Source organism: Clupea harengus, chromosome 11 (genome assembly GCF_900700415.2).
Source record: "Clupea harengus chromosome 11, Ch_v2.0.2, whole genome shotgun sequence".
Taxonomy (NCBI): domain Eukaryota; kingdom Metazoa; phylum Chordata; class Actinopteri; order Clupeiformes; family Clupeidae; genus Clupea; species Clupea harengus.
In genome coordinates this window covers 23,932,479-23,959,545 of record NC_045162.1, presented here as the reverse complement: position 1 = coordinate 23,959,545, position 27,067 = coordinate 23,932,479, and the positions used below count along the sequence as shown (strand labels likewise).

Sequence of the window (27,067 nt, the reverse complement as noted above, 5' to 3'; positions counted from 1 at the left end):
TCCAAACGCTCAATTTCTCCGCACAGCTGGGAATTCGGCTGCATTTATGATCCTCACTAATGGCTTTGGGGAAAGAAGGAAATCCCAATTACATCATGTGCTTTGCATCCCTTCAAAACGTGTTGCTATATTTAGGCAGGAAGGAGGACTCTCCTTCAGCTGAACCCTGCAATCTGGTATGGTGGGTCCTTTTCTTCAATCTGCGTGGTCCTTCACTTTGGCAAGAAGTCACAAAACAATCAGCCCATCACAGTCCTAGCAGGAGTCTCCCTCTGCTCAGCTACATTGTGAGCAGAGAAATGGCTGGATCCCTGAGATGCCCGTGGCACACCGTCTCCCACATGACTTTATATGAAGCTGGGAGCTGAAAGCCGTGTTGCTGATGACAGTGCTCACTGTGCTCTTGTGCAGCACTCCATGTTTCCATACTGTAGGGTACATTTGTGTCAGTCAGCTGAAAGCAAGGACTTTATTTGTGGGTGGAGTGCTGTATGCTATTCAGAGAGTAGACCGCCAAAGAGAAAGAGAGCAGTGTAGAGGGAAACCCATATATGGATGTGAATGTCAGTGTTTACAGTACCAAAAAAAACACAACCTCTACTGAGTACTGTGAATTCTATCAGCAATCATTGAATCCTCATATCTTGAAGTCTTAGATCTCAACTTCTAAACTATTTAACAGGCTTTGCCAAGAAGCCAACCAAAAGCTCTCTTAGTGTACAATTGCTCCAAGTCAAAACAGGACTGAGAGAGGTTAAGATGAACTATGCAGATAGAGAAACGTACTGATAACTGGTCCAAGCATAGGGAGGGTGGGGGAGAGGAGGCTTGGGCAGAAGAGAAGGCGTGGGGAGTGAGCAGGGGTGAGAGCGATGGAAGAAGTGAGAGGTCGACGTAGTGTTTACACCGAAGGGGAGAGTTTTCCATCCCGGGAAGCGCATGGAAACAGCGTGACTCATGCTCTGCCCATCCCTCCCCTCCAGTCCCTGTGGTTATGCCACCGGCATTCTTGAGCAACATCTCCTCCCTCAATAAGAGGCTTCCTTCGGGTTTATTTTCTGACTTTACGAGAGCACACTCAATGAGTTGACACCCCCCGCCCCCCATAAACAAACCAGGATATTGCTTCACCAGATGTGTGTTGGATGAAATTGCCAGTTGTTTTCTTTTATTCCAACATTTAAACAGGAAGTAGTCAGCACCTGTGATGGAACACTGCTTCACAACTAAAGGTAAAGAGTTAGGTCTTTATGGAACTTCTAGTGGCATCCATTTATCACATTAAAAACAACTGTTTGTTTTTTTCATATGGGGTGCAATGCCCATGGATGGGGTTATTACATTTATTTTTGTTAGTCAAAAACAAAACAAATAATACACGGTACAAAATGTGCCACTTTGTGGAAAACTTCCTCTACATCAATCACATCATATAATTCACATTGGGGAATGCCATGAATACATATGCCCTCTTGTGGTCAAACTTGGTATGTAATAATCCCCTTCAATGATACTTTTCCCAAACTAACAGCATTGTAATAATGAAGCTGGTGCACATTTTCAACTTAATATTAAAATGTAGGAATTTATTGAAAAAAATGACTTCACTGAGTATACCTGACACAATACAGAATGCACTGTCACATACAAAAAGCTTTATGAAGAATCCGACAGCATCAATGACAATCTCTTCTCTGCCTTTACAGTTTTCAGAATAAAGAGCTACAGATAAGCCAGCCTTGAGTCAGGGTAAGAAAACTAAAATTGGATATGCCTTTTTAAAATTAGAGTAATGCACAACTGGTCGATGGGTCCCCCCTTTCGAGCTGGCTTTTGCTCAAGGTTTCTTCCGGTTAAAAGGGAGTCTTTCATGGTCCTGTCACCTATGTGCTTGGGGTTTGAGCCCTGGGCTTTCTAAAGCACTTTGGGAAAATGTGAGTTGACAATAGTGCTATGTAAATGAATTAAATTGGATTGAGTTCATTATTAAGTTGATTAGGTTAAAACAATACTGCACAGATTCCCATATACATATTTACTCATGAAAGGACACTTATGGGACAGTGATGATGAATATCCCAATAAGCTTGCAGTCCATTTTCCTTATGGGCATCACAAAATGTATCCTGCCGTAGGCCTTACACACAAATTATCCCTACCAGATCATTCAAACTTAGTTTGGGGAACAAGGATTTTATAGCTAAAATTTCTGTCAGTGCAGTCCACCAAAACCAAATACACTTTCCCCATGACACAAAACCGCATGTTGCTTGGCGCAACCATTTCTGCAGTGTTTTTAAATACAACCTCTAACCTTTTCCCATCCAATTAAATAACAGAAAACAATCTTTATCTATTTTCAAACAACTGGGCCAGGAAAACATGAAATCTCAAACCACATATTTTTGAAACACAACAAGCACAACACTCACAACAAGGCACAAAAGACACTTACATGCACAGGTATGACATGAACAATTACAAAGGCACTTAAAGTGATTTAAAAAAACATATTATAAAAGTACACTAAGTAACATCTTGCCAGCTGTTGACTGAGCAGACTGTGTGTTCCTCCAGCATCTAAAACATCTGTTCAGTTATGACAGTGTTATTAGAACACAGCTCAATTACAGCTCTCAAATTTGTACTTTCTATTCCTAGATTTAACTACAGACAGCAATGCGTCTCCTCTGGTCTGCCTAGATGTTTTTAGACTGCCCCCTTGTGGAATTAAAAACGGAAATGATAGAATGTACTAGCGTTGTGGATGTATGGAATCTCATAATTTTGGGTAAAAATGTTAAGTGATAACAGGATTGCATCAAATGACTATGATAACATGATTGCATCAAATGCAAAAAGGAAAATAAAGACAATGATATACTTCAAAGTGAATGATTAGAAGATTTCCTGTGTAATCTATGCATCTTCCTTCTCTGTTTCATACATTTAATTGCATTTGTTTTTTGTCCTTTCAGACCCTGACAACATTTAAACAAATTACCTAAAACACCTGAAATGCAGTACGATGCTTAGAATGTCCAAAATACAGGGGAAAAACATGTTATGTTATTCATATAAAAATGCATTTTTAATGACTGACATATTTTATGTCCTAATTTATAGATGAATTCTTAGCCAAAAGCACACACAATCTTTGGCACATTCTTATTTTGATGCTTCTTTTAAACAATTTGAGATCCAAAATGCAAAACTGGATTAAAAACGTTTTGTCTTGGGAATTACAGTAAGTGTGTCTTTGCAAAGACTGACTTACTGTACGTCAAAAATGAGTCAAATCATGCCGGCGACAGACTGTTGTTGTCCATCATACGCCTTGCCCATTGGTGAGTTTCTCACTCTCAGGACCGACAGCACCTGGGGGCTGTTGGTCTTGGGGATGCTGGATTGTCTCAGTCCGGCTTGTCGTGCAGGGGATCACTCCTTTTCCTTTTACCTTGTAGAGGTATGCAGCGTTTGCAAAGAATACCAATGAGGCAATGATACCAAACACCTAGAAAACAGGACCATATTTTAAAAGTTGACTAGAGCACTGGTAAATGTACTTAAAACTATGAATATGAAATCAAAACAATACATTCCGTAATCACACAGACCATTACATTAAATTGTACCATTGTAAGTACACATAGAAGAATAACAATCAAACTGAGCACCTACACTTGAGGAACAACAGTCAAGCTTCAGTAAGTTAGCAGGGTTAGCAGTTAGCAGTGCAAATAGAGCAGTTCATGTTTATTTCTTTATGCAAGATGTGAAAAATGTATTTAAAGCCTCATTCAGTGAGAATTGGTATTTTTTCTGCTACTGAGCTCCCCCTGAAGTTGAAGAGTGTAGCTGACTTTTACACCACTGTCCTCGTATCGCTAGCGCGTGGGTCTAGTTGTTGTTGCGTGAGGCCACAAAGCATTTGTCACAAAGTTACATTGCTGTGCCACTAAAATGACAGAAACAACTTTATGGTTTAAAAGACTCTTACCCCAGCTGCTTTCTCCAATTCACTACCACCGTTGTCAGAGAGGAAGACGGCAGAAGCAATTATAAACAAAAGGGCAATCCCGACTGTATATACAAAGTCCTGTAGAAGAGTATCAGTGTTAAGAAACAAGTGTAACTGAATGCGCACCACAGCTAATTAATAAAAAACATAATGACATTTTATCCTACAGGCCCATATTCCATTTAAAATACAAAAGTGATCCTCAGATAGACAAATTAGATATTATGTTAGAATGTACCATTTTATCTTTTACATTTTAAGTATACAGGTATATTTGAACATGACTGACCAGGGGGTCCCATTGACTGAAGCCCACTTTCTCGTACAGTGGGGTGGCAAGGAGGATGAGGAGTAGAAGGGTGAAGAGGAAGGCTGTGCAGCTGACAAACTCAAAGAAATAGAGGTGGCTACAAGCGTTACAGGTAGTCACCACCTCCTCCAGGACAAAGGCTACAAATGAGAGGACCTGTGGACATGCATAGTGAAATAGTCAAACTGGGGTCCTTTATGCTCTCCAAGACACACACACACACACACAGACAGACACAGTATCAACACGTCACTCTGTGTAGTTAAATAATGAGTGGATCTGATGTACAGTGAGGTCCATAAGTAGTAGGACAGGGACACAATGTTTATAATGTTGTCTCTGTATGACAACATAATGGGGTTGGAATGAAGCTGATACTTCTGCATTACCTTGAGATATTTTTGTGTTCCCTCGCAAGGCTGTTGCATTCTATGGCTAACTCAAAAGTATTTTGAGGAAAAGCTAAATACATTTATTTACCTAAAATCAGCTGATAATTAACCAATTTTTGAATCTAACCCAACCAAACAAACTTTCCCTTTGAAGCATTCAGCATACAGTCAAGCAGGAGCTGGCAGTCCTTCCCCTGTATATGCACCATTGCACACAGGAGCAGCTACCATATGTGTGGTCTTGTTGCATAGTACAGGTGAAAAGCATGCATGAAACATAAAGTCACTTCACTTTAGGGGTAAGAACAATATCTTGTCTTAAGAACACTTCTGAAATTGACGTACGTACGAGTGAGAGTGAGGTTGGTAAAGGATATCCCCATAAGTCCAGAGTCCCACAGGTAATCACAGTCATGGGGATCTCTTTTACCAAGCCCATGAACACCAGTGTCATATTGCTTCTTTTTTTTTTTTTTTTTACAACAGTTTGAAGAGTTGTGTTTTCTTTCGTTTCTTTCTAATTTATTTATTTAATCCATTCATTTTCTGCCCCCTGAGTACTGTCACTCTACGGCCAAATTGAGTCAGAAAGGCTCTCTGTGTTCATTTGTACACTCACCTGTCTTCACGTTACATGTTCATCTGTACATTTCCCCTACTGCATTTGATCCCTTTCCTCACTGAAGAATTGTCAAATGTTACGTTATCAAATTCCTGTCTTTCCTTCTGATCTCGCTTTGAATGAATGGAATGTGGATGTCGTACAATTCAATGGTTAAAGTGCAGCAAACGCAGAGGGATGACTAGTGGGGAAGAGTCCAAGTGGGATATCCCCACCCGTGGAATACCTCTTGTCTAATCAGTAATTAACTAATTGTTTGTCTGGACCTAACTATATGGGCCTATAACATGTAATGATGCTGTTCGTTTTGGATGGACATGGCAGGTTGAATTCAAATTGGTGATAACCCATATAAAAGGTAACCCGTGCCATGACACCGTTACAAAAAATAGGACACTTAAAAATCTCCTACAACTTACGAACACCCTTTGCACTGATTATATTTAAACATTTACTGCTGGCAGAAGAAGGGGCTGTCTCTGACGTAAATGCTATAATGGAGCGCAATAAAAATGAAGCGGCCTCAACAAAGCGTCTCTGTGTTGCCTTAATAAAATAACCCTCTATCCACACATCAGAGCGACGCTGTACTTTTACTTTGGTTTGAGGTAGAGTATGCTTGCCTGGTCCAACATGTAAATGCAAACAGAAGTGTGTGTGGATTCATCTATGAGTGTTTTAAAGGCACTCGTGTCAGCAGCACGTGTGTATGAGTGTATGCTTATGTCATTTTCTCAGTCTAAGCAATTGCACATTTCGGTTTCTGTTTGAGCGCATGGAAAAGCCCCCTGCTTTATGGCTGCAGAACAGACTGTGATCCTACTTCTCAAAAGTCCCTCATGTTTATGAGTAACAGCGTGCCCTTTATTGACATATTTGCAAAAACACAGATGCTGTGGGGATGCCATGTCTTGGTGGGCGGTGTTCACAAATAACCAGAACAGAACTTCCACATTTTCATCTTACAAGGAGTTAACCCTCAGAAGAAACTTTTAAATTTCGCTGATGTTGGAGAAAACAGACTTCTATGTAGGGACAGGAACGCCCCTGCCGTCATGGAAACTGTCTGGTGATACAGAGTTTAGATAATTTAAATTTTTCAAGAACCAGTTGTGACTCTACATGTACAACTACTACTGGAATTGAAACACTGCCACATATGACAGTAGAATTGTGGTCACTACATTTAAATGTATCTTTAGGTCTTTCAAGTCTAAAATGTTTTTGAAGTCTTTATATGGAGCTAGAACAGGGAAACAGGGAATCTTTTCTTTTTAAGGTTGGAATCTAAAACACTGTACAATCTGTCTTTAAAGCAAGGTTTAACATAAGGCCCTTATCCTAAGATGAATACAGGACACAACACTGTGGGGATGCACTTGCTCTCTGTATAATACCTGAACGTTTGCAAACCTTTGTGAAAGACATTTTGGTGCACTGTGGTGCCATTTAATATATGGGCTCTGTGTGGAAAAGTTCTATTCACTTAACCTGTTTGGTGGCTAATGCATGGTGGCATAGCAAACACTACACTAAACACTCAAGTTTTTTGTTTACCACAACACAAGACGAGGCCTGTACCTAACAAGTGGAGCACAAGGAGGCACAAGGAAAGCCATCTGATAAAGAACTACCGATTTACTGGAAAGTACCAAGCAGCCAGACAGTAGAACGCATACAAAAACCAATACAATGATGGACAGGGGAAGTCCCAGTGCCTTTCTAAACACGTGTTAGGAGTCTAGCTTACTGGAAGATAACCCACGGGTACGAACACATATATCAGCCAACACAGCTATCTTTCAAAGTTACAATTTTTAAGTTCAGTCTTGTATTGTGTAGTTTAGCAAGTGCACTGAGGGTGATGAAAGGTGGAAAAATGTGCATATATCATCTGCCAAGACACTTCCTGTCTCTCCTAGCTAGACTACCAGAAGCATACGGTTAAGGCTAACAGTCCATTGATAAAGGTATAATGCAAATAAATGTAATCCTGACTGTTAAAAGCATCACCTGTGAAAAGCCTTTCTGTAAATGGGAACACAGATATATTGTATTTAATGGAAAAGGACAGGAAAAGGCATGACCAAATTTAATTTAAAAAACATTTATAGGTGATACATTTTCCATTGCACAGTTGTCTAGATCTGAGACAACGAGAATGAATGGCAGCCTCATTTAATTACCCTCACATACTTGCCATGATTTCCCAGTATCCTGCCTTTTCATGACTTCTCTTTAAATGGGCATAAAAATGTCCCTTCGACCAAATGGAAGCTACACTCTCTCTTTGTATGTTAAAAATGACCCCCGTAATTGAATTCAGCATCTTTTTGTTAATTACATTTGCGGCGCAAAGACAGGCAGTACTGCTAACCCCTGACTCTGTTTAAGAGATTACAGGCAGGCACTGTTCTAGCCCTATCTGCCTGCCTTACTGGTGTTTTTAATGAGCTCCATTGGACATCATTCATAAACTTCAGCAGTTGCACCCTTGCATCCACTCTTATCCTCATGTTGACTGAACTCTTCTTTTGTCAAATGTTTCTTTGCGCCAGTGGCTAACAATGAAAGGGTGGTGAAGAGGCCTTGGTCTGCCTGCTAAGTACAGGCTAGACAGCTACTGTTACATTTAAAACCACAAGAAACAACCCTGGGCTTATCCATTTCCAACTCCGGACTGTTGTGTAACAAAGATGGTTGAGCAGTTTGGAAACAATGCACCTTCACACTCAAAATTCAAGAAAGCAGTAGGCTGTGTATTTCTACACCCAATAATCCAGAACAGTGTTCTTCAATGTCATGATTGAAGTAGTGTGGGTTCAAACAGCTGATCTAGGCTTGGGGACACCCAAATTATGACCTCTTCAATGCATATCATTCAATTGTGTCTTGACTTGTACTCTTGAATCTACTTATCAAATTTTAAACAAACATACATAAGAAATGATGTTGACCTAACCGTTAGGACCTAAGTATACTAATGCAAATGAAAGCTACAATTTTCCAAGATATAAAAGTGATGTTCTTGGTAGGAATATTATACATTATGTCCTGCTCATTCATCCTGCCCACCTCACTGCTGATGAGTAAATAGCCTAGTTCAGTGGCAAAAGGGGTCTCGTGTGTCAACTAGTCTCCTTGCACCCATATTATAGAAGAATGCAGTGAGAAAGATGTTAAACTGAGCCATAAAATAAAGTAATAAATTCGGTCTCTTTGCCTTAAACTGTAACAACTACAGAAAAAAAAAAAACGTAAGTGCCAAAGACTTGCTGCCGATGGGTTTCCGCTGAGAATGAGGCGAGACTTCCTCAGTGGGCTACGCTACGCAGGCTATAGCTACTTCAAAGCGAGCATAAATATTAAGATTACTGATGGATATATCACTGAACATTTTACTTACCAGTTCTATGAGTTTAAAAACAAATCCAGGAAGCTTCAAATATCCAAATGTGCTCGATTTTGGAACCGCTGTTGTGGTCGGAACATAGGGACTGGCATGGTCGGCCATCGCAACTGTTAAAAGACAGAAAGTAAACCCTCACAGGTAACAACACCGAAGTTGAAGAGGGCTATTAGGCTACGGCAGGCTAAATAAAATCCATAGGGCTGTCTAACTACTATTTAAACCGATCATGAGGTAGCCTACATGCGTCAAAGCGAACAATAGTGAAACCGAAAGCATAAACCTATATTTACTGTAAGTTGTTACACACGCGCGACAATAATAAAACATATGTAATTCATTGAAAAGCAATTGGCATCCTATCTTAACTCACAGTTCACTGCTAAAACGACGTCCTGTCGGTAATAGGGCTACTTCGAAAACAACGTCTGGTGAAACTTGGGCCAATATTTCCGAGTTTAGTTGAGAGCTTGTGACGCAGGCAGCACTACCAAAGATGTTTGAATACTATTGGTGAGTTCATGAGCAACTGGGAAGTGGGAAAGTTCCGAGTGGGAGAATACATTTGAACGCCTGTCAAACTCGGAACATCCCTCAAGGAAAGTGGGAGATTTTTTTCATTGTTTATTTAGGTTGTACTCATCAGCGCAGTTCACTTTTGTGCAACTAACGTAATGTTAACCTTCTGGTTAGCTAGCCTATTTAACGATACCTGATTCTCAATACTTTTGTCTGCTTTTGGTCATTGTGTGAACGCTTCAACTCGGAAGTGAGGCGTTCCGAAATAGGAATTTTCCTAATTCCCAGCTGCCTGAACGTACGATAACCAAGACGGGGCGACGTAATAGACATGTTACACCATAGACATATATATACATGTATATATGTGTATGTGTTACACTACACTATAAAAACTACAAACTTCCGGTCGCCTCCCATAGAGTGTCACTTCCTTCTGCTACCTAAAAAAAAACCTGAAAAAGCCTTAAAGCTGCTGGGTGCTGTGATGCACTACTAAAGGTAAAGGTAAAGAATCCTGACGTTTTTTCATAAGCTGCTGAACTGAAAAACTGAGCCTTTAAAAATATTTAGCGGTAACTATCTGGCAGTCTATCAGAGGTAGACCCCAACGGTTACTTATTGAGTTAGAATAGTTTTTAAATTCACAAATGAATGTCACGCAATTCACAAATGTATTTCCTGATTCACATATAAATGTCACGATTCACAAAAGCCAACGCTGTTACATTTCTTTACAGACTACAAACGTGCATTTAAACTGCTTACTATTTGTGAACATCCCTGCATGTATTTGTGGATTTTTGACGCGACTTCATTCGTAAATGCATTTTTTTTTTTAAAAGGACATTATCTGCAGGCCAACAGATGTCTCTTTCAATTGAAGCAAATCACATGAACGTAAATTCAAGGGCATGATTGAATGTGACTACACTGCATTACATCTGAGCAGTGTCCATTCATGTGGACTACCACACTCCCCTACCACACCATAGTAGAGATCTGCATAGGCCTACAAATGATATACACGTTTGGTAGATGCCCATCAAGAGGGAATGTAACGTGTTTGTCTTGTTAAACCCCTTGTCATACATGCTTGAACTACGAATATTTGAAGGAATTGCCAGTCATCAGACCTGCCATCTCAAGCAGGTTGCTTTCATGAAGCAAAGCAGCTGCAGAGGGCACTCTAACCTGCTGAGAAACCATTGGACTAACCCAGGTGCTGGGTAATTAGGACCAACCCAATGCTGGGATAAACAAATACAGACAGATGGGTTTATTTCACCCAGTAATTTCAAACCATATTTTAGCTCATGTTAAAACACAATACCTTGCCCATACAAACTAAACATTTTCACTCAGTTATATTGAGTCACACCTTCTTCTACCAGCTCAATGTGTATGCTTATGTTGCCTAATATTGATTGTCTAGATTACTATTAAATTACAGGTAGCCTACATAGTCAAATAAAACAAGTTAGACAGAAAGAGTTCAGAAAATAGATTTTTATTTTACAACATAATAGGGCTGGTTTTAAAAAGCAAGTGTTATGATCCATCATGAGGGGGAATTCCACTGTTCCATATGTTTTTAAATAAATGTGACAGTGTTTACATTTGTGAATCGCGTAACAAATATATGATAATCAGGAAATACATTTGTGAATCACATGACATTTATTTGTAAATGTTGACACTTTTCTAACGCTGCAGTTATGTGCATGCTTCCTCTGTCGTCATTCCTTGTCCTCCAGATTATGCCCTGGAAATCTTTCCAATGTAGACGTCAGGAAGGACATCTCCTTTCATCACAGAAAGCGAGGAGCGAGGATAGTGGGCCTATAAGTGAGGAAACAGAGGACTATCATCCTTCGCAGAAGCGTTTTAAATTGAAATGCAGTATGTATGGCCAAATGTGGAAATTCCAATGTGGAATCAAGTTGGTTTATGAATGAAAATAAATAATCAGTCAAACAAATAAAACATTTTCATGTGCTTGAATTGTTATCAAATATACCAACTTTAATGAAACATAGGTGATTCTGTTGCCTACAGGATATTGTTTGAAAAAACAATACATTTATAAGAACAGCAAAATACCACACCTCGTGTGCAGGATTTGTTAATAGAGAATTGTCCGTGCTTTAGTAAATTTGAACAGCTGTATGATGGTAGGCCTTCTATCGAGTTCAAAATCTTCTGCAATTTCCACTTCGACATAAACTAGGCCTAATTCAATTCAGAGATTATTTTAAATAATTATGTTCAAACATGTTTACAATGTTGGTTTATAATACTAATTGCTATAATAATAATAATAATAATAATAATAATAATAATACTTCCTGAAGTAATCATGTCTTTCTTTTGCACTGTAATAACCTGTACTGTAATGTCTAGATTTAGAATTCATGTGACACATTAAGCCTAATTTATGGATTTAAATGGAGACCTCAGCAATTGTGATGTTAGCATTTGGCATTATAGACAAAGAAAACAATGATTATTAATAATGAAATTAACTGTAGATCTGTGTCAATGTAGGTACAAATAATGGTTGCCTCTCCGATAATAATTACATAGAGAAGAATTTTTTTTTTATTGAACAGAATCAAATATGGGTTATCTCAAGCGGTTATTTAACTACCACGGGCATTATTTTATCCATTTTCTAAAAATCCCATTCATTCTCTCATAGGGAACTTGAGAATGCTTATCCGTCACATACAAAATGAGGACGGTCACTCCCACACTATATACCTCTGCAGTAATAATTTCCACCAATGATCATCTTCTAAAAAACTGTGCAATAACTTCTTAGGTTTGGCTACTTTGTAGATCACTGTCTGGTAATAATTCTGGTAACTTTTCTTTTGGCTCCATTGACACATGCCAGTTGCATTGTCCCACACAGTAAAGTCATAAGGTTCATTTGACTGAGTTGGACGACTTTCATGAACAAGGCTCTCAGAGGCCACGGCACAACTAACTTCTGCATAAGCCTATTGGACGATCCTTTATTTTGTCTATTACAAACTATGACAAAGTCAAATCAAATCAAAGTTACAAAGCTGTGAGCAAACATACACCTTAAAACCATCAGTAGAAGTAGCCCTTTGAATTTGGTTGAGTTCCAGTTTAAGTTCAGACATTAGGCCTAATTAAATATCACATTGTTAAAGAAATAGACCTAGTCTTAATAAATGTTAACATACCAGCATGTGGGTTGTGCGTAATTGAGTTTGCTGAATCTAAACTGTGCATTATTTTGATGCAAAAAAAGATGTGAATTTTCAAAGAACAATACCTTGTACTCATACCCAGGCTACATCATTTCATCAGTAAATCTGTCTGACTTTCTGTGAGTCACATGAAAACTGCAGAGACAGCTTAACTGTGACAAATGTGTGCTCAGATACTGCGCCCTTTCTTGGTTCCAAGAAATTAAGTGGCAAATACTCTTCATAAGAATATTCACTCATTTGGACAGACTTTGTCCTGCCTTCAAGGATTTGCAACATAGATCCTAAAGACAAGGCTTATGAAGAGGCCATGTAGGGGAAAGGTGAAGCCTGAATCAGAATGTGTTGTAGGTTAACTGTATCTCTCTCCTATATCTCTTCTTTCATAGGAAAAGTTAATACATATGGTATTGTTTTCTCATTTTGCTCTTAGCTAATAATGCTCCTGGTTTAAAGTGGTTTTAAATACAATATGCACACCTGCAGCATAAGGCCCCATGGCTTCAAAACATCCACCCATTTTTTTTAAGTAAGAGAGGGATTGGAAAAACAGATAGTGAATGTGTCATATGCGATGTATTTTGATATTAAACACCAACAATGCTTTAGAGTAAATCACCACCCATGTGCAGGAATATAATAAAACAAATGCAATTTATTTCAAAGCAGTAGGAACCCTATCTTTACATACCAGGTCGATTGAACCATACAATATATGCAGTGGCAGGATTGACCCAAACCCACCACTACACCATTTTTCATAACCAGGATAAATTAAATCTCCCTTTTATCTAGGGTTGTGCATATATGACTGATTGACTGAGTGCATAAAAGAGTAGTTAGGCTTACCGTCCCTTCCCAGTCAACAAGTTAAGCTATTCTGTTGACACTGAATAGACAAGTATCCCACAAAATAACAAATGTTTGTGAATGATGTATGGTCTGACCCTCCATTTGGATCACACGATCTGCAAATATTTGAACCAGTAAAAAACCAAACATATACAGTACATACCTCCAAAGTATTTAGTATTTCAGTGTTTCAGGAACAACAATAAGCACCAACACATGGAGCTTTTATCAGATACAAACAGTAGCCTTCCACTGAGTTCCCAGATCCTGGAACAACAGAACATTCCTACTTGTGGATTATTCCCAATCATGTCATCATACCACGCAACCAAACTCCTGTACAGCAAAACTGCATCTAAACAGGCAAACATGCAAGAGACCTAGGCTTATGATTCTGCTTTGTGGACCCTGTTTTGTGCTGTAACTAAAGTGCTGCTTCACTATGAAGGGGAAAGACAGGTAAGGTTGGAGGATTTCTTCTTTAAAAAAGAAAGGCATAGAAGTCAACGTGTTTGCAAAAAGCCTTCAGGACTCTTTTGACTCGATGGGGGACAGAGTGGTGGTGGGGGAAGAAGGTTCCAGATCCGATTTGTTAGATATGTGATCCAGTTCTGCCTGGACATCTGACAAGCCCAACTTGGAACCTGGAAAGACAACAGAATGTGATGCAAACATGCAATATAGTGACATTGCTGCAAAGCCATGTAGATGTTTTACTAAACCAGAACACTTTTTTTACAGCAATGATAGATGAAATGCTCCGACAACAAAGAGCAAAAAATCTGTCACTAATGGCAGCGGCAGGGCTGTAAAAAGCCTGTCCGATCATTTCATTTGTCCTGGATGAAATGATTGGATGGCCTATCTGCCTGTCTACCTCCCTAAATGCATGCACTCTGCCCGTGCACTCATTGCACGTTTCTACAAAGCTAGGCAGACATACAGCTATAGAAGCCAGCGAGCTAGTCAAAGCAAGAAGTAAGACAGAAGTACAGGCCGGGGGAACAAAGGCGGTGTACCGAAAGGCCTCCATATTTAACACAAACTCTGTGACGCAAACTTAGAAGCACAGTTCCATACATGGGTTAAGGGAGTTGTGCAGGCACGGTCACCCAACATGCCTCCATCTCTTAGTCTGGCTGTGAGTCGACCATCCACTCAACCACAGTAGTCTGTGAGCAGCAAAGGAGATAAGGACTAAATGGTTCAGAAGCCAGGCTTGACAGTTCAATATAAGCAACCACCACAGGGACAGGGAGCCAGGCAGTTGTTTGTTTGTAGTTGGTGGTGGGGCAGTTAGCATAACAAGCTATAACCTAACCCTTTAACCCAGGGGTCTCAAACTCAAATTACCCGGGGGCCGATGAGTCAGTGGGGTATTTGATCTGTTGGCTTGCCTATCACAATACACTTTCAAAATGTATGTTCCTCTTTTTGGTTTCTCCAGAATCGCCTACCCTACCTCTAAGGAAGACCACTATACACAAATACATTTTGCGGTTAACACGGTATTGCTCAAGAGATGTGTAGGTGTGATAATCTTCGGAAAGTGGATGAATTCTGAGTTAGCATGTAAATTGTAAAATAAATATCTGCTGTGTGCTCAGAAAACTGACTTGTCACTAAAATGGGCAGCCGTGGCCTAAAGGTTAGAGAGATGTGAGTTTGGGGTCAAAGGGTGATGGTGAGATCCCCTGAATGAATGAACAGCACCTAACACACATCAGTGGTACAGTGGTAGAGAAGTCGTTTAGTAATCAGAAGGTTGCTAGTTCGATTCCCTGTCGAAGTGTCCTTGAGCAAGACACTGAACCCCTAATTGCTCCTGATGTGCAGTGTAAATGTAAAATGTGTATACATTGTAAGTCGCACATATGTAAGTCGCTTTGGATAAAAGCGTCTGCTAAATAAATAAATAAATAAATAAACCCCCAACTCCTCCCTGGGCACTGCAGTTGAACACTGCACTGGGTGTGTGCTCCCACTCCTGTGGATGTGTGTGTGTGTGTGTGCTCCCACTCCTGTGGATGTGTGTGTGTGTGTGTGTGTGTGTGTGCTCTCACTCCTGTGGATGTGTGTGTGTGTTTGTGTGTGTGCTCCCCCTCCTGTGGATATGTGTGTGTTTGTGTGTGTGCTCCCCCTCCTGTGGATGTTTGTGTGTGTGCTCTCACTCCTGTGGATGTGTGTGTGGACTCACTACTCCTAATGTGTGCGCTAATTGCTCACTTCTCCAAGTGTGTGTGTGTGTGTGTGTGTGTGGTCGCTCCCAACAGATGGGTTAAAGTCCAAGTTTCCCTCAGGGGATTAATAAAGTATCTAAAAAAATGCTTTAACATTCCATTTCACTAACTGCAAAGAATTTCTGCATGAATGGAATGGAAGTCATCTGTTTCATCTGGGTCAACTTTGGTATAAACTACTTGGGTGTACTTTTATGATGTTACAACTTACACTCACCACTGTTTTTTATTTTATTTTATTATTATATAAACTGCATTTCATCGTTAATCTTATTACACCTACACATATTTTGGTGTGCTTCTTTTGTCACCCATCGCCTTGCTACGTGCACAACCACACGTTTACCTCTCGTCATTTTCATAACCTTTTTTCTTGGGCTGGCCTCATGCAGATAGGCCTCCCCTTTTTAGACTGAATTATGTTAAAACATTCTCCATGTTGAAAAGGATTTTCCATGCCACCATCACTTTATGCCTGGGATGTTGGGGTTTAAGCTATTAATGCAGCAGTCTGATTGTGTATAAGTCAATGAGGATGTATTTAAAACATTTTACAAAATGCAACACAAAAACAGCTGATCAGTGTCAGTATGCACATTACTGAAAGCTAAAAATTAGCTCTAAGAATTGAACTTAGAAACTTCCTGAGGGTTTGGTACAACTGAATCATGCTTTTACACCTCCCTTCCTGAGTTACTTCCCTAATGCCTAACTGGAACTGTATTCAAAACAAGCACCATAATCAGCACCACTGATCAGCATACATGCAACACACAGGACTTCCAGGAGCTTCAAAAGTGAGTTTGTGTTTAAAACTCTACTACACCATAGAAAGAGGATCACCATGGCCGTCCTGGCTGTCCTTGTTAAATCATGATACAGGAGTGTCAGGCAACTTAAGCCATGGCGATATGAGAAATATGGAGGACAAAACATTTAAAAGACAATGGCAGAGAAAGGAGATGCACGAATATTCAAACAGCAGCATTCCATTAGGCAATCACGCAGTTGAGATAAAAAAAAAATTCAGATCTTTGTGATCAATGTTATGGCCATGCATTGTTGCCATTAAAAAAAAACATGCGTTATTGGCTATCAATCGTTTGCTCGAAGAGTCTGTCAAATGCGCTAATGCGAGAGAGTTACAGCTACACTGACCTTAGCGAGGCCAGCATCCCGTAACTGACACACATACAGGAAGTGGAAAAGACATCATGAATTATGAGGAATTGAAGCTCTTCGACAGAAAGTGGTAAGGATGACGTGTCAGGGAGGACACAACCAGTTGTGAAAGTTACAAGAAATGTATGGGAAGATGACATGAAGGAAAAACTTTGATGACGATGACAGTGTGACCAGAAAGGTTGGAAACGAAGAAAAAGAGTACAGACTGCATCAGTTTCATTTAATATGGATGCCTGATCAACACAGTAAAAAATGATCATCTAATATTTCACAAGACAGATGTCTGTCTTACTTCAGATGCAGCTGATCATTTCATCAATTCATTTAAATTGGCTTTAGTGATTCTGTCACGTATTAAGTTAAGTTTCCCAAATACTGCTTCTGATCGTTAGCTGACCGATTTTACACAGGTACTATCTGGATGATTGCACTGCATCTGAAGGGAGCTGGAAATCTGAGGTAATTTGTGATTACAAGTTATTGATCAGGCAGTTTGGAATAAACCTTTTTCTAGATTCGATTACACCCTGTTCAGGACGACAGGAAACTGCCCACCAGTTCGCCGCCGAGGTGTACTGTACCTGACTTCCTGACGGTCCCGGGGGTACTGCTTCCTGTCGAGTTCCCCCCTGGTCCTGGAGCGCCACTCTTTTTACTCAGTAGGCTGTTAAAGAAGTTAGCCAGGACGCCCTCACTGGTCTGGCCGCCTGCGGATGGAAACAACTACAGTTAGCAGAAAAAAAGAGAACAATGACCTCAATATTATCATAACAGACATATTGGATTGTAGTGGGGGAAAAAGAAGAACAAGAATCAGAACCATGCAAGCCCATAACATGAAAGATGGCCATTCCTCAGAAAAGGGTTGCAGGAATGTTTAGGTTCCCGCTGGAAAAGTGGACGAGCCAGATAGGTGGGAAGCAGAAGAGAGGAGAAGTTCAAACGGAAGGTGGGAGGCATGCAGCCACACATTTGAGGCATGTCCAGTATACACACCTTTCATGTTGGGATCTATCTTCTTGGTACCTGATTGCATGGGCATCACGCTGGCTACGTTGGCTGTGGCAGAGCGGTTTGTAGCCCTCGGGGATCCACTTGGCCCCCTACTGGTGGAATCCTGGGGCAAAGCAACAAAACAGATTTTATGTTCTCTGTTCAAAATTTGACTTTTTAGACAAACATTTGTTGAAACATTACAACATTTTTATATTCATCAACACTGATATACATATCGACGGCCATATAGCCCTCATCCAACACAGGTCAACAGACTCTGGAGGCATTTTAAAAGATTCTTGTGAAAATACAATTTGATTTGAGGAAGGACACGATTAGCTTTCTACTGTAAATAATGCTAAGGAAAAATGTTCTGTTTTGTTTTACATGCCTTTTACGACTGTCATCTAATGAACAACCATAAGCCATGTAAATTAAATTCTACATGACACATCGTATCTGGGCATATACTTACCACGGGTCTCCCAGCAGCAGCTGGAGGATTTTTGGCCAGAAGAGACTAAGGAGAGGGAGAGATGCCAGAGAAAATGGTTGAGCTCAGATGGCATTAAATCATGAAGGATTTTTAGTAGTGGTGTGCCCTAAAAATATCTTGTGAATTAAGAGCAACATTTTATAACATTTGTCCCATTTCAAGTAAGCATGTAGCTTTGAAATATAAGGGGTTTTGTAGTGACATTTCGTGGTGTGTATATTAGTGAGTATAAGTCTCTCCTCACCTGAAGTTTCACAAGAAACACCTGGTCATCTTCTGCTCCAAGCTCCTTTTCATGTACAAACTTCAAAAAGAAAGAGTCCCTTAAGACAGAGCTATTTTAAAAGACCATACATTCCCACACAATTGCAGTTTTTTTTCACTCCATACTCCAAGCACAACGCTTTGGCCATATAATCCTTATTCAAAGGGGATTATCCTCTATTGATCTCCATGGATTGAGCCGTTCGCCCCAAATCAACCTCTGCAGCAAATACTTCATTAATGCCAGTTACCATCCTTTGCTGAGTGGCACTGATAGGCGTTTTAGGTTTGTATCAATGGACCACATCTGTGCAGGCCGAATAGTGTGAAGTGTTAATCAATGGAACACATCTGTGCAGGCCGAATAGTGTGAAGTGTTAATCAATGGACCACATCTGTGCAGGCCGAATATTGTGAAGTGTTAATCAATGGAACACATCTGTGCAGGCCGAATAGTGTGAAGTGTTAATCAATGGAACACATCTGTGCAGGCCGAATAGTGTGAAATGTTAATCAAGTTCACTGCAGAAGCAGGAAGAGACATGAACCAAGTTATGTGAATCACCACTGACTCACCACTAACACCCCTGACTCACCCCTAACTACCTTGGTGTCAATCTATGGAATCAGTGTTCGTATGTATGCGTATACTTTACCTTTCTCAATGGAGGTGTAACAATAACGTCTTCAAGGTTGTCATTCATTTTCAGAGACTGGAAATTCTCATACAGGATGGCTATCTTTTTTTCATTGTCCCAACCAGACGGGCTACATTTGTAGTGCATACAGAGATGAACAAATGTAATGTTCAAGGACAAACATACATGTGATACTGACATCCATGTATATCCTGATGCTGTCATATATTAGGACACATATACTTACATAAATACAGAGTCTTTCTCTACCACTTGAGCAGGGAGATTAAAAGGAAACCCATATAGTCTATGGATGAGGTATTTATATAACAAATCGAGATTTTTGTTCTCCTTCATTGAGGTGTAAAGCAGTGCAGACCCATCTGTAAGGTACATGTCAAGGTGTCATGAGAGAGAGAGACTCATGCTGTAATGCTAATTCTTGTTAAATAAAAGTATCAGACTCTTGTGTTCTACTGAATAACAGCCATGGTTAAAGGATACACTGCAAGCAGAAGTGGCGAATGTGTGACTGAATGAAATCAAAATGCTCATCTCTGTAATCATGCTCCTTCTCCAAACTGCCAATAGCATCACACTAAAGAGGGTCATGAGAGTGCAGAAAGATTTAAGGGAAACAAAGGGGGTCAGATATTAGAGTGTAGTGGATAGAGAGAAAAATCACTGACTTTAATTTACCAGGTGACCAGGACAAAAAGTATATCCAGAAAACTAATGTATGTACGTATATGCTTGACAAAATTGTGCAAGGAGGCATGTTTTCAGATGCTTTTAAGATATGTAAATGTTTGAAGTTGACACAATAAAGAATATTGAATGTTGAGTGAATTTACCTTGGTACATACTACCATCATAGGGACCCCCAGGTTGTGTGTGAGTGTGTTGTCCCCGAGTGGGAGTAAGACATCGTCATCATCTGGCTCACCCATGGTGGGGTTTCTTCTCTGGGGAGAGGCAGTTAGGTCATCGCCTGGTTCTCTGTACTCCTGGAACTGTCTCACCACTAAAACAGATGTAAGATGTAGAGTGAGACTGTGTGTTATATAGAGCAGCAGAAATGAGGGCAGATGCTCACACATGTGAGTTACTTAGCCCAGAGAAAATTGCTGGTCAGTATTGATCTGAACTGATAATGATCACTTAGAGAACATCAGCCAAACAATATCATCCTCTAAGTGGCTCGACTTCCATAAGATCAATGCACAATAGTTTAAAAGGTTGCCATTATATGAACCTTTTTTCATTTAACATTTTGTTCATTTAATCCTTTAATTATCTTTTAATTGCTAAGTAATACAACGGAGTAAAACCTAAGGATTTTCCTTCCATTCACCACACTTGGGGTACTGGACAGGAAACACATGGACAGGAAAGTCCCTTAACAGTTCCATCTTATCTGACTGCTTTTCCTGTGTTTCATTTTTTAAACTGATGTCAGGTCTAGCATTGCCAAATATGATAATGAATACAGACAGCAGCCTGTGTCGGGCTATGTGTTGATAGCAGTTTAATGAATATCAGTTGGAAAATAATTGACAGCCAGATCTGGAAGCACCTAAATTATGTAAATTGTCTGTTTTGTTAGTAATCCATCTATTATTATGCATCAACTTATCTTAAAAAATTGTAATGACCCTCTTAACTCACCAGTGGGATGTTGGATGTTGTGTGTATAATTGATCAGACTAGCACTATGGCAGGCTGGAGTAGCCTGAGACATTATGTAATATCATTGTGCTGCCATCCTCTGGCAGGACAACAGAATTAAAGTAAATAATGAGAGTAAGTCATGTGAACATAACTGGGTAAATGATGTAGAAGTCGTCCATTGAGAATGGATATGCACTGTCAGAATATAAACATGACAAACAAGAGTACTATGACTCTCATGTTCATAATGTAATTCATTCATTCATAGTATGAATGTATCACTGAGCTAGTACACTGTTCTTGGAGGGACAAGGGAACACTTTCAGGAGATCTGAAGCATGAAAAACACAAATCATACATCCTCAGGGTATCTCTACAGCTATTCTACTATAAAACTCCCATAAAGAATATTTATAATATTCAAAATCTTTATAATAAAATGACACATTCTCTACTGGCCTGTCTTGCCATGACAGAAGCGTGCGCACTCAAAGGACTGCGAATGTGTAAGGTTTAAATTGACACCCCTACAAAAATACAAACAATAACTATAGTGTGCACTCCCCTGCACAACTCGTAGTGTGGAAAAGCATGAGTTTTCAGTGACATACATACATAATGTCCACCTATATTAACCCGTACACTGTTTGTATTAGATTATGATATTATGATTTACGTGTTACTTTCAACTACCAGACCACCCAGGTATGAGTGACATTGTACTGTGTCTATATACTGTGCATACAAAAAAGCACTTTAGATTGAACTAGATGTCAACTAATGCTCCTCTCTGTGTGCCCCCCTCCCACAGGCGTTGACTTACACCTCTGCTCCATGTCCCTCATTGTTTCTGGAATGATCCTGAGCTTGTCGATGTGCTCCCGGACCACACTTGCCCACTTCTGTAATGAGTCTATTGCCATCCAGGGCCTTGACATGTCCACCACCAGCAGGATCATAGTGTTGGCAAAGTTGTCCTGAGACACAGCAAATTTCTGAAGGCCTTTGTGGTACAGATCACCATCCAATACCCAGGCATTACATCTGGTATGGTCTACATAGGGCAAAATAAAATGAAAATAATGGTTATTTCTTAATACTAACACAAATGTCCTGAAAGCACTTTCTAACGATATTTCCAACTAAAAAGATGTTCAACTAAGACAATCCTTACCATCAATGTCATCATCAAGAACATTAAAGTACATATATTCTAATCCTCTTCCTTTCATGTACTCCTCCACACCTTGGAGCTTGGCAACCAAAGTAGTTTTACCAGCCCCGGTTTCACCTGAGAAAGAAAGGACCCAGGAAAGTATTGTCTTTAAGTCTCAAGGCTTATTATAATGCCAAAGAGAGTTAATAACATCAGACATTGAAACAATTGGTTGATATTTGAGAATGTCAGTATAGCACGCAGAAAGACCAGAGTGAGAAGCAGATTAAACAACATTCATGAATTCTCTGGATTTTATTCAGCTTCTTTATTTGATTGGTTGTTTCATATATCTGTTTTGTCTGTTAAACTGAAAAAATGTCAGTAGATAAATCTGTAAGTCGGCGATTAATGTGCAGATTCAGATCTGTTTTAGCCACTAAAGCCCTTTGAATTCCTATGTGTAGCCCTGGCAGGTGCATTACACCGAACTAATGGGTTATCAGCAGCCCTGCCTCTCTAATTTAAAGAGAGGAAAAAGTATGAATATAATGAACATGACATGACAGTAGACGATGCGAAATATTCGTAAACATGACTTGGCTCAAATTGGATACACGTGGGTTTATGAACTTGCTTGAAGTATTGCACAAATGGACGAGCAACTTGAGACGCATTTTCGCGAGGTTACACACCAACATGTAACAATGAATAAGGATTATGCTCAATTTTGACCTGGCCTGTCATTCTTGTATTCAGATAGGTAGTCACTTTGTAAGTCGAAACAAAGAAAACGAAGCGACTTGACTACAGAAAGACGAGAAGACACTCCCTGTCTAGACCCGTACTCATTCTTACAGCAAGGCACAATGCACAGACAAGCTACGGACAAGATAAACACGCAAATACCATATCGGACTATCATAAATACTCACCCATGACAAGAACATTTTTACCAGCTGGTAATTTTGATCGAGAGCGCGTTGTTACTTCACTCAGAATAGAGGACCTATGTGCAAGACATCACAGGCTACACGTCAGATGACAGAATCACTGAATTTCAATGGCATTGATGCAGTAGGCTATCACTATTCACATGCGTCTGGCGTGTTTAGCTACAGTAGTGCCCCGACTGGCACTTCAGTGGATGTGCCTCTGTTTACATTTGTATCTTTAATCTGCCTGTGGTAGGTCTCACCATAAATTCTGTCCGTCATCTTCTTCGGCACTTTGATTGTCTACAGAGGGGTAATTTCCAGGCAGGGTTGCCACAGAGGATGCTCTTCCCACGGCAGCCATCTTCACTGCTTTACTATAGCGAGTGACTTCCAATGCAGGAACCCGGATGTGAGCACATTGCCCCAATAAAGTTAGATAAGGGTGGGGTTGCAGTTCATCCTATTTTGACAACACTTTAATGAGATTTTCTTAGACAAAACAACCATTGGAAGAGGTGTCAGAGATTTTTTTTTTCACTTAAACTGGATTTACACAGTTATACAGTTGCCATACCCACATCGTATTTCTCTGTGCGTGGGAAATCGATCAGATTAAGTTGGGGAGCTTTAACAGATTGTGCAAAATTATCCCTTTCTTTTTACAAGTTTGGCCTACTCCTCCACCTGCTGTTTGCCTGTATAAAAGGGCGACTCTGGTTTTTAGTCCTATCAGTAGACCTATAACATTCTAGGCGCTGTGTGGGGCGCTGTTCGTTCTGTAGGTGCTGAAGAGTTCCAAAGTATGCACGCCGTTGATAAAGTTTCACTCGTCCGAACAGAAATCTATGCGTTCCTATGTCAGTATTCAAAGCGATTGTTTCAAAATAACTTAATTGACATATTAGTCCACTAAAACTAAAGATAATATTTAGGGAAGAAATAGGGCGTTTTGATCAATCGAACACTATTAAAGGGCCTAATAGCCTGCCTTCATGGGTGAATGCTATAGTTCTAGTGTTGAACACTACAAGAAAAAAATACAAAACATTCTACAACTTTCATTTTCATAGGCCTACTTTCGTAGTTCTACCCTAAAATAGATCATAGGAAAATGATCAGTAACATCGATCACGAAGAAAATAATGTAGGCGACAAGGTCTAGAGGATAATGGTCTATTCATTGTATTACTCAATGAAAGTAGGGGAGTTAATGTAACGCTTAAATAGATGAAAGGGCCCTAATTCGGCTTCCAAACGTCGCATAAAATGGCCCGCGTCAGATAAGCCCATTTAGATAGCCTACATTATAACACCACACTGATCTATTTGTCTTTTTGTGAAATATTGCAGTGACGTAAGACACGCTATAGTTGTAACTGAGGGAACTCCCGTTTTTTTTCTTCAAATCATAAACTCCGACCAACACCAGAGAGCACTGTTGTAACACGCAATTCCCTTTACAGTTGTTATACCCTGCATAGCTTTAATATACATTGCGCCTTGAAAGTCAGACGGGCCAGTGAAAGCATCTGACACTACTGTGCCCAAGCATTCTTGACAGTCGGCTGTGGGTTGGTTAGCGATTGGAGTGAAACACTGATTTCGTTTTCACTTTGAGGAAGGTTTTGTTGGACTGAGGATGGGGGTCCACTGTTTGCTTGGCGCATTCATCTGTGATAGCTGAGTTTGTTCTCATCACTGTCATCACATACAAGGCTAAAATAAGTTTTCGGAGCAGAATCTGTGTGGGAATATTTGTTCATGTTTACTGAAGGTGAGTGTTATTTTTTTCTAAATTGACTGGCTTGGTTGTTTTTGGTTTGGATTTTGTATTTTATTAGAATACTTTAATTTGCGGTGTTGTAATCATACTTTTATTTCGTCTTTCATTTTTGACAGCCAGCTTGACTAATTCAGCTAATCTTCAGACCGGTCTATGAGATGAGACCATCAGAGCTGGTATAATTATTTAAAAAATATATGTTAACGCAGGTGGACCAGGTGCATCCAAAAGCAGGTCAACGACCATCATATTACTAAACGGTCCTGGTACGGCACTAACAATCAATTGAACAATATTCAATATAGATGCACCAATTTACTCTGCTTGAAACTTGTGAATTTTTAATCACCGTGAAAACAGTTAACCTGTTGTCTATAGATTGCGCGAGTCATAAACCAAAAAAAGGTAAGATGTTACAAAAGATAGGCTACTCAATAGGTCGAAATGAAACACAACACCAGAGTAAAAGAGGTAAAGGAATTCTTTCTTTTAAAACAAATAATAAGCATGGATCAAGTTGCTATAGCTCCAAGGGTTTTTGGTGCACACAATTCAGCCGAAATGTTAATGCATGCTCGAAAAAGTTAATGCATGCTACATGATCATATAACTTGATAGATAAACTGGCAATTTCACCAAACTACCCTAACTAGTGATTCGCGAAGCATCCAGAGGATGTCACACCGCGCATCCCATATTTGCAAATAACCTGTTAGTGCGCAAGACTGGGTGAGCTACTATTTTTGAATATTTGTAACAATTTATGAGGATTACATATATGACAGTGTTACGGTTGGCACGTTAGTCTACATTACACTTCTTGATACAAACTCAGATGTTATTGGCACGCCGTTAAGGGAGATCACAGTAAGTGCGTTAATGGAGGGTCTATTTGGAAGCAAAGTTTGTGCTGATATTCCTGTGCGGTGTACAGTTTGCAACGTCATGCTTTAAACTCCCTCGTGCCTATGTACACAGAGAAACATGTTATCTTGGGTAAAGGGTGCTGCTATTCTTCACCCCCAAACGTGACTTTCTTTTTATAGCAAACAGCCAGATGTTGTTGACATTCTGAAATGAAAGAGCAGTTTGCAGTTCTGTTTTAAACAACTAACTAGACCGCACTGTATTTAAATTGCGCGAGTTGGCACTGGCCATCAATGTTAAAGGTCCTACTCCAAAGGCACATCATGGCAGGTAAAATGACTTTGCTATGGACTGCGTTTTTTGCAGATGTACACTGGACATCATTTTCACTCATCTAGGCCATAATTGGTGGTCAGATTGAGTGGTAAAGAGTGCATATATTGTATGGGGTTTCTATAAGGTTTTAGGGTACCCATCTCCCTGAGAGAGTACCTTTTCAATTCACCCTCATGTGTGTGAGAAGCCCATGTCACCTTTTGAGGCCGTGAAACGACTTGGTTGTCTCTCAGGCAGACAGTGCAAGTTCATAAGGACCACTGCAAGTGGATAAAGAGTGTCAGAGCGTATTCTGTTTACATTCGCTGCTAATCTATTCCTACATACTGATTCATATTAAAGTCTACCCGGTGAAGACGATTTTAAAAGATGATATCCTTAGTGTCAGCATTTAATTGTAATGGTTGATAACATCCAAATACACCATTATCGAGAATCTATGACACTTTTACTTCCAAATGTTCAGTGTGCAGTGTGTTGTCAAGCATATATTAAATTAAAATGTAAGTGCACGCTAAAATGAGCTGTAATTTAAATGATGACTGAACTGTGATAAAACATCAATGCTGGTGCTTATAATTCCCATTTTTATAAAAATCAGCATTCATATGGGTTGAAAATGGATCAACGCGCCATCTACTGTTAAAAATCATCCTGAATTTTGCAAAGGCTGATGCTGATGTACCTACGACCATTTGGTAGTTATGCACGTCATGAAATGAGTGGCCCGCCTCCCCTAGACCCGGCCGTAAGTGTGAGTCTCATTTTCGTTTACTGATCAAGACTCATAATTGACAGGAGTTTACGCCCTCCTTCCATTTTCCGCGTGTATGTCTATATTCAGTTCTGTTTTAAAGAGAAACTATATCACTGTATGAGCAGCACTGTTGTGTTTATCCTTAATCTTAATCTGAAATATTCTGAGACACACAATCCTCTCTGGCCCTCAGGAATGATTAAGAGCCCAGGGAGAGCTGCAGGCAGGTCACACATAGCTATGAGTATCATTTCAGTCACACTGCCTCATCCATCACTCGCCTGACCTTACCATGGAGACAATTACCTGTGGTCAGGGAAGCCACGCTTAGTTTTGCTGTGTTCAGATACACACACTAAATTAGATGATA

At 39.9% G+C, this 27,067-nt stretch overlaps 3 protein-coding genes and 1 long non-coding RNA gene across 8 annotated transcripts in view; 2 read left to right on the top strand and 2 right to left on the bottom strand.

Annotated features, from left to right (window-relative positions):
* Positions 1-1,565: 1,565 nt before the first annotated feature.
* On the bottom strand, positions 1,566-9,270 carry cmtm6 (CKLF-like MARVEL transmembrane domain containing 6). 2 transcript variants are annotated; one of them, XM_012832582.3, is made up of 5 exons: positions 9,128-9,270; positions 8,752-8,864; positions 4,311-4,487; positions 4,001-4,099; positions 1,566-3,514 (listed from the first exon to the last, which is right to left on the bottom strand). In XM_012832582.3, exons 2-5 carry the CDS (start codon positions 8,857-8,859, stop codon positions 3,329-3,331), a joined length of 570 nt encoding a protein of 189 aa, XP_012688036.2. In that variant the 5' UTR covers positions 8,860-8,864; positions 9,128-9,270; the 3' UTR covers positions 1,566-3,328. The 2 variants fall into 2 exon arrangements, with proteins under 2 accessions (XP_012688036.2, XP_031432280.1); XM_031576420.2 differs by lacking the exon at positions 9,128-9,270 and having other exon boundaries at positions 8,752-9,117.
* Positions 9,271-9,329: 59 nt separating this feature from the next.
* LOC116222422 lies at positions 9,330-11,254 on the top strand. The gene is made up of 2 exons (XR_004164643.2): positions 9,330-9,780; positions 11,031-11,254. It is a non-coding gene; the product is annotated as an uncharacterized LOC116222422 (long non-coding RNA).
* A 1,899-nt stretch (positions 11,255-13,153) lies between these two features.
* On the bottom strand, positions 13,154-23,369 carry LOC105904685 (cytoplasmic dynein 1 light intermediate chain 1). 3 transcript variants are annotated; one of them, XM_031576661.2, is made up of 14 exons: positions 23,215-23,369; positions 22,952-23,025; positions 22,035-22,151; positions 21,684-21,914; positions 20,044-20,213; positions 19,694-19,787; positions 19,437-19,572; positions 19,208-19,319; positions 18,532-18,591; positions 18,267-18,311; positions 17,792-17,912; positions 17,377-17,502; positions 16,769-16,792; positions 13,942-14,014 (listed from the first exon to the last, which is right to left on the bottom strand). In XM_031576661.2, exons 1-13 carry the CDS (start codon positions 23,313-23,315, stop codon positions 16,770-16,772), a joined length of 1,410 nt encoding a protein of 469 aa, XP_031432521.1. In that variant the 5' UTR covers positions 23,316-23,369; the 3' UTR covers positions 13,942-14,014; position 16,769. The 3 variants fall into 3 exon arrangements, with proteins under 3 accessions (XP_012688042.2, XP_031432520.1, XP_031432521.1); XM_012832588.3 differs by lacking the exon at positions 16,769-16,792 and having other exon boundaries at positions 13,154-14,014; XM_031576660.2 differs by lacking the exon at positions 16,769-16,792 and having other exon boundaries at positions 13,154-14,014; positions 17,822-17,912; positions 23,215-23,368.
* A 1,088-nt stretch (positions 23,370-24,457) lies between these two features.
* The window catches only part of cpne4a (copine IVa), a 48,771-nt gene continuing 46,161 nt past the window's right edge, over positions 24,458-27,067 (top strand). For both annotated transcript variants that reach the window (XM_031576482.2, XM_031576480.2), the window contains exon 1: positions 24,458-24,728. The gene's annotated coding sequence lies outside the window, so the exon portion shown is untranslated. The remainder of the gene's footprint in view (positions 24,729-27,067) is intronic.

Coding starts and splice junctions, on each gene's coding strand:
- cmtm6 (XM_012832582.3), bottom strand. CDS start 8,859: ATGGCCGACCATGCCAGTCCCTATGTTCCGACCACAACAGCGGTTCCA. Junction 4,488..8,751: donor TTTTTAAACTCATAGAACTG/GTAAGTAAAATG, acceptor GCATGTCCACAG/GTCCTCTCATTTGTAGCCTT. Junction 3,515..4,000: donor AATTGGAGAAAGCAGCTGGG/GTAAGAGTCTTT, acceptor CCTGTTTTCTAG/GTGTTTGGTATCATTGCCTC.
- LOC105904685 (XM_012832588.3), bottom strand. CDS start 23,315: ATGGCTGCCGTGGGAAGAGCATCCTCTGTGGCAACCCTGCCTGGAAAT. Junction 21,915..22,034: donor TCTTGATGATGACATTGATG/GTAAGGATTGTC, acceptor TGCCCTATGTAG/ACCATACCAGATGTAATGCC. Junction 19,320..19,436: donor GAGAAAGACTCTGTATTTAT/GTAAGTATATGT, acceptor CTACAAATGTAG/CCCGTCTGGTTGGGACAATG.